Here is a 7,079-nt window from a genome sequence, read left to right as displayed (position 1 = left end):
ATGTCAAAAAAGAACAGCACTCACAAACTGTTAAAGAGATTAATCTCTGCTCTACAATCCTATGTCTCCCCCAACTCTTCAGCTAATTGCTGACAATGTTCTTCACAAACTAAATTAAATACCATCCCCAATCGATTCTCAGAACTGCAAACTATCAACTGTTCTACTTTCTAAAGGCTGAAATCTCTAAATTCTATTGATAAATTTAAAAAAAAAATTGGATTAGGTGCTCTCATAAAGCAATATCAGAATAAAATATCTGCTATAAGAGTTGTTCTAGCAACAGTCACTCCAAACACTCTGACAAGCGAAAGCCTATTAAAGTCAGTTGAATATTCATGCTTGTTATACTTTTGCCAATATAGATGAAAAATAGTTATAAAAATTGTATAGACATGAAATGTTATTATGCAGTGTTACATTGCACCAACACCAGGCCCCAGATGAATTGGTGGGGGGGTTGGGGGTGGGGGGGGATTAGGTCATTTAAAAAAAATAGAAAGAAAAACATATTATTTGGTATCCAATGCAACCTAACATTTAAGGAAAATATATAAAAAAGTTAAAACAAAAGTTCAATGTGAAAAATGTAGTGTGACATACAGTAACTTGAAATGTTTTAAAAACAAACAACAGTTACTGTAGTTTACATTAACATTTAACTTAATGATAAAACCAATATGTTTGATAACGTCCTCCACAAGCCCAGGTTACACAAGTATATTTGGTTTGAGCTTCATTTTGGCTGTTTAAAATGCTTTCTTGTCATTGGAATTGCTTTACAAGCAGAAATTTCTAATTTTCTCCACCACAAGGCTTGAAATAATAACCCTTTCAGGTCTGTAGTAGCAAACTGTACCACTCGCTACACCATGCAGCTGACTAAGGCCTTTTTAAACAATAGGAATACAAATTCTTTGGGAGTCCATATAGTATAAATAAGGCAGCAGGCTGTTGTTACAGTAGCAAGTTTGGAATAACCACAACCACAATCATGCACGGAAAGGTAAGCCTTAAAAATTCTCAACATCTTACTAAAACATGATTTATTTGCTTTTCTGATTTATAATGGTATCTCAGCTCTAATTGATATATAGAAAATAAAACACTGCAATTCAAATAAAAGAAATTGGTTTTGAAGAATCATTTGGATACTGTGTTGGGTGACGTTTAATATAGTATTGATAAATAGTAATTAAGTCAATGCTGACATTTTTTTATTTGTCCCAGGTCATCTTCTACGAGGACAGGAACTTTCAGGGTCGCACTTATGAGTGCATGAGCGACTGTGCTGACATGTCCTCCTACCTGAGTCGCTGTCACTCTTGCAGAATAGAGAGTGGCTGCTTCATGATGTATGATCGTCCCAACTACATGGGAAATCAGTATTTCTTCAAGAAGGGCGAGTACGCTGATTACATGTCTATGTTTGGCATGAGCGACTGCATCAGATCTTGCCGTATGATCCCCATGGTGAGTTCCATGTACATTTTGCATTTGTAAAAACGTAAAAAAAAAAATCTTTTTAAATCGATTTGCTCAAAAAGCATGATAATTCCAGAATGCCAATTCATAAAAACTTCAACCTTGAACCTAAACTACCGCCTGACAACTTCTTCAATACAGTACAAAGGCTCCTACAGAATGAGGATCTACGAGAGGGAGAACTTCATGGGTCAGATGCACGAGATGATGGATGACTGTGACAACGTCATGGACCGTTACCGCATGTCTCACTGCCAGTCCTGTCATGTGATGGACGGCCACTGGCTCATGTATGAGCAGCCCAACTACAGAGGCAAGATGTCCTACTTCAGGCCTGGAGAGTACAGGAGCTTCAGCAATATGGGTGGCATGAGATTCATGAGCATGAGGCGCATCATGGACTCCTTTTACTAGAGATTTAATGTTTCAATAAAATAACTTCTATACAACATTAAACATTGTGTTTTGAACAATCTTTAATGCCAATATTTCATTTGTATTAATGAATAACCCACATAAAAATATCCAATGGATTAAATTAAATTTGCAAATAACATAAAACAAAAATATTATTTTATATATAGAAGAAAATGTCGGACAGATTTCTTTCAATACAACTGTGTGACCAATGGCTTGTATGATTAAGCAAGGCATAATAGTTGAACCCAGCTTAATAATATTTCTTAAAACAATTGATTAACTTCGGTTCAATGCTGACATGACTTCTAAAACTTAAACACGTTCGAGTAAACAAGACTGCCATGAGGGGAACACTCTGACACAGGTTTAGAGAAAAAAATCAGAATTTAAAAACTTGAACTAGGATATTAACCTTTTACAGAGTTTGTGTAGGCTATGTCACCATGTTCAGTTTAGCTCAGTTCATGGACTTTTAGTTTGTTTTTCCTCAGTTCCTGTTTTCCTTTTTTTTTGTATTCCCGCACTTCCTTTTTGCTACAGTATGGTTGCTGTCATTATAAGTTTGTTGAGTTCAGCTGTGTTTGATTAATTATCTTCTTTGAATCAGTACTTAAGTTCCTTTTTCTTCTTAGTTTGCTGTCGGTTGTTATGTGTTATACACTGTTGTGCTCCCACCCGTCGCTGTTTAATAAAACTTTTTTATATCTCGTCTTCAGACCGTGACAGTGTAGTTGTTTTAACAGTGAAATTCAAGAACTTTTCAATCTGTGCTTTTCCAGGGTGAGGTAGCTGTTTGTAATAAACTATAATAATTATAAATTTAACAATCTCATGAACCGATCGCAATTTCCGATACCGAAACACGGGCTTGTGTACTCGTTCTCATACTCATTAAAATGCTCCAATACCAACAACTGATACCACGCAGTGTGTACAGTAAAGTGATTCTGACACACAGACAACAGAGCAAACAGAGAGCAGAATGGATATATCAGAGAAGGGTGTCTGAAGTAAATGTATAGAATGAATAGAATGTTAAACATATTAAATATTTACGCCTATACAGCTGCAGTGCGCAAGCTGATACGCGAAACTCGGAGTGAATTAGTGTGCAGCGGCACAGACAGGCAAGCTTGATGAGCGCACATCCCTTTTTCACAGATATCACTGGAAAGTTTGTAGTTCGGTTAGATTTGTCAATAGCAAAGAAGGTAAAATGAGTCACATATTACTACCGTTAAATTATGTTTTATTAACAAAGTTTGGAAGGAGCACGTTCAGATAATTAACCTGATTAACACGAGAGGAGAGCATTCAGTCAATTAACGATAAGAGGTACATACAGCAGACTTATCTGTTTGTTGACAGTTTATCAGCATCCCTCCACCACCCCATCTCCTCACTTCTAGTCCTAACTATTGGTCATGTCAAAGCAGACAGAAGGTTCAGGAGCGGTCACCACCACCTCGAGATGAGCTGTAGCAACTCGCTGCTGCCTCGGGAGGAGCTGTGGAGGTGTGTGTGGCCCAAACACATAAGATGATGACTGCCATTACAGGACAGCACAGCCGATGGCGGTAGGACCACCAGACTTGGATGCGCTGATGACTCAGGACCACCAGACTTGGAAGCTTTGGGACCACCAGACGTGGATGCACTGGGAGTACAGGACTTGGGGCCACAGGACTTGGGAAACCAGCCACTTGCACCAACATCAGCGGTGGTTTAGCTACACTGGATGCCAGTCTCAAATGCTTTGGGAAAGCCGTTGTTGCTTTGGGAGTGGCGGCCTCGGCCATGATGGCTGGGAACTCTGAGCTGGCGGCCATGACGGAAGCATTGTGTTCCTCTGCCACGACTCCCACAGTAAATGCAGAGCCACTCAGTTGTAATGCCAGATCAATATAAAATTCCAGAGTCCAGGAAGGTTCATGCAATGGTAAGATCAAGCTAAGTGGCTCAGATAGCCCCCGTTCGAAAAAACATCATGAGGGATATTTCCTCCATTTTGGCCAATTGAGCCAGCTCTAGTCCCATGGATCAGACTTCAGGTATACAATCTACCTCTTTCAATGGAGAGGGAAGAGGATTAACAAAATAAATAAATAAACAATTGTATAAACCTTCATATCCTGTTGAAGAGCTCGGTTTCCCTCAGAAAGGTTAACAGTTCTCTGAACTGCTCTCTCATAACCATCTACAGAGCTGCTTTTAAAGGGATAGTTCACCCAAAAATGAAAATTACCCCATGATTTATGCGTTCGTGTAAGAAAAATATCCATATTTAAAACTTTATCGACTAAAATAACTAGCTTCCGGCAGACAGCCTAAGCAAGCCGACTTACGCCAAAAAAGTAACACTTGAAGATGTATGACGTAGGATGTGGGAGTAGCGTAAGCTTTGACGCCTCTCGCGGTTCAAACAAACAAGGCTGGGCAACAAACTCAAGCTCCTCCGACATTTCTCTTTAAAAAATTCTCGTTTTAGACTTTTAATGAAGTCTGTGACTGGTGTTTTGTTTTGCTCTATCCTCTGCGCTTCTGCGTTCGTCAATGCATCATGCGTGATGTCAAAGGTTAGGCTACTCTTTCGCCGTAAACTGATGCGTATGCCCGTCTGCCTTTACATGTAGAAAATGGGCATCCGATGACCCCTTTAAAGGGAAACTATGCAGTTTTTTAGCTTAACTGAACAGCTTCGGAGTTATTGGAATGGTTATATGACGTTTTTTGGGTTGAATGGTGGCCGTCTCGTCCCTCACGCTTTATTTTTACGCTATTTAAAACACGCAGCATATTTGTTCAGCTGCATTTCCTTTCCCTGCTCTGCTCTCCCTCTGTCTCTCTCGGCCACCAAAGTGAATTTTTGTCCAACCAAAGCCTTATTTGATCGGTGAGTGATGTAGATGATTGCTGCGCTTGTGACAGGGCGCATGTTACTGAAAGAACGAGCAGAGAGAGAGCGCCCCGGCCGTGCACGCACTCTCACCGTCTTCAAACTGTCTTGCTCTCTCTCGCTCCCTCGCCTCCCGCATATTAATCAAAATCAATTGAGAATTGACACGATGGTAAAAGATCGGAAGACCGAAGTTCACGTGGAGCATTCGGATATTTTTTTCCCCTGCATTACCGCTGGAAGTGAATTGTGCTAAAAATCGTTGCCTTCTTCTCTGTAATTCAGCTGAAATAAAAAACACTTTCAATAAACCAAAAAAAACCTATCCAGTGATTAAAGGCACACTATGCAAGATTTTTACCTTAATAAACAGCTTCAAAGGGGTATCAGGCCGTGAGTGGTATTTACGACAGTAACGTTAAATACAAGTAGCTACTCCACAGCGAATCTAGGGGTCGCTGTTTGACAAAAACGGAATTCCTGCATAGTGTGCCTTTAAGATTTTTAAAAAAAATAGTTTTAATTTCATTATTAAAAAGTTTTTACCCTTGATGGCTCTCTCTGTGTTCTGCAATTTAATCTGGTCACGCCAAACACGATCAGCGTGAAACTCGGTGCAGCAGCTTGTAGTTTGTCAAGCTACAGTTTCAAATTAGTTAAACTAAGCTTTGAAGGAGTTAGCTACACAAAATTTTCGGCGCCATATTACTAGCCAGACCGATAAACAAACACAGACCGGTAACTTATGTCGGTTGTGATGTTAAATAAAGCTTGCAACATGTCAGGGGGAAACTTACAGCTTTTATATTATCCTTTCGTGCAGTTACAGATGCAGCGTTTTTGACTGAACGACTTTTTCTTCTGCTGCACGAGATGAGAGGACATTTTTATAATTTTCTGTGTCATGAAAGAGTCTGCGTTTGTGATATATTTTCTTCTTCCTTTCCTGCAAAACGCTCGCTGTCTGGATGTGTTTAAATCTGCACTAAGGATGCGTTCCTGTCACATTTCACACATGTGCACTTCAATAAGCCAAAAGAAAGCAGGTTAAAGCTGCTGTACGTAACTTTTGTAAAAAAAAAAACATTTTTTACATATTTGTTAAAACTGTCATTATGTCCTGACAGTAGAATATGAGACAGATAATCTGTGAAAAAAATCAAGCTCCTCTGGCTCCTCCCAGTGGTCCTATTGCCATTTGCAGAAACACACCGCTCCCGGTCAGAAACAACCAATCAGAGCCAGGAGGAATGTCTTAGCAGTGTCAATCACGCTCGTGTACGCGCTGATCACACCCCTCTCTTGCACAGCGCGTACCGTCGTTCAAACAAGATTGCCAGTGTGCCGCAGCTGTGCTAATGGCGGAGAAACAACCTAAACTGCCAATTTCTCGAGTGGCACCTGCTCATAAAACAAAGACGGGTAAAAGGAAAAAGACCGATGACGATAAACAAGCGAAAAAGAAAGAATTAGACAGAGCCCATTGACTCGGTGTCAAAACTCTAGCCGCGTAACATGTAGATAAAATGTCACGCACTGTGCAAAGCAACAATTGAAACCTGCTAATTCACTGGCTTGTCATCTTGCTGAAATAATGTTGTGGCGAGCAGGACGAGGCCAAGGGACGTGAGAGTGGCGCGAGGCCGGTGGCGTGAGTGATAATGAACGACACCTGTGAGACGCACCGGTCTCGCATCTCTCACGGAGGAGCGGAAGCATAAAGGAGGAGCGACGACAGTGAAGATCGAGAGAGTAACAGGCCTGATTTTACGTTGTGATTTTATGTTCTGTTTTGTGTGCCAGCAGTCGTCCGTGAGGGGCTGCTGGCTTATACTTTCATTTTGTATTTGTTTATTTATTATTAAACTTGTTGAACGTTTGCCGGTTCCCGCCTCCTTCTCCCCATAACAACTGAACCCCGTTACAAATGTATTAGCAAACCTTATCTAGCATTAGGCCTACATATCGCTAGAATAATTACTTACATACTGTTACGTTAGTTACCGTTATATTATCTTAAGGGTATCTAAAGGCAACGTTATAAAGTTACATTACATGTATTGCAAAATACGTAATGATTTGAGGACCAAGTTTGTAGTCAAAGTATGGGCAGGCCTTAGTCAATGTAAAGCATATTGTTGATGTTTCGTCCCTACTAGTGAATGTGCCATAACTGTTTATCCGCCGTCAACGGTGGCCCTGCTTACTAGCCTGCACGTTCACGGCAGGCTCCGCTGTGGGGGAGGAGCTGTGGAGGGAGGGCGGTAGCGCAGCAGAG

General features: G+C 40.6%; 1 protein-coding gene across 1 annotated transcript; it reads left to right on the top strand.

The window, feature by feature from the left end:
* Nucleotides 1–941: 941 nt before the first annotated feature.
* Nucleotides 942–1,941, top strand: LOC130085871 (gamma-crystallin M2-like). The gene is made up of 3 exons (XM_056251855.1): nt 942–1,006; nt 1,231–1,473; nt 1,627–1,941. The coding sequence occupies exons 1-3, from the start codon at nt 995–997 to the stop codon at nt 1,897–1,899; spliced, it is 528 nt and encodes a 175-aa protein (XP_056107830.1). The 5' UTR covers nt 942–994; the 3' UTR covers nt 1,900–1,941.
* Nucleotides 1,942–7,079: the final 5,138 nt, after the last annotated feature.

The sequence above is a fragment of the Rhinichthys klamathensis genome, unplaced genomic scaffold (assembly GCF_029890125.1).
Source record: "Rhinichthys klamathensis goyatoka isolate OS25496 unplaced genomic scaffold, OSU_Roscu_1.1 h1tg000090l_1, whole genome shotgun sequence".
Lineage (NCBI taxonomy): Eukaryota > Metazoa > Chordata > Actinopteri > Cypriniformes > Leuciscidae > Rhinichthys > Rhinichthys klamathensis.
The sequence above is the reverse complement of the archived record's forward strand: the minus strand, read 5'-3'. Positions and strand labels throughout refer to the sequence as shown.

Bases quoted from the DNA above. Each gene is read 5' to 3' on its own strand.
- LOC130085871 (XM_056251855.1), top strand. The intron at 1,474-1,626 runs GTGAGTTCCATG...TCTTCAATACAG, and splicing joins CTTGCCGTATGATCCCCATG to TACAAAGGCTCCTACAGAAT.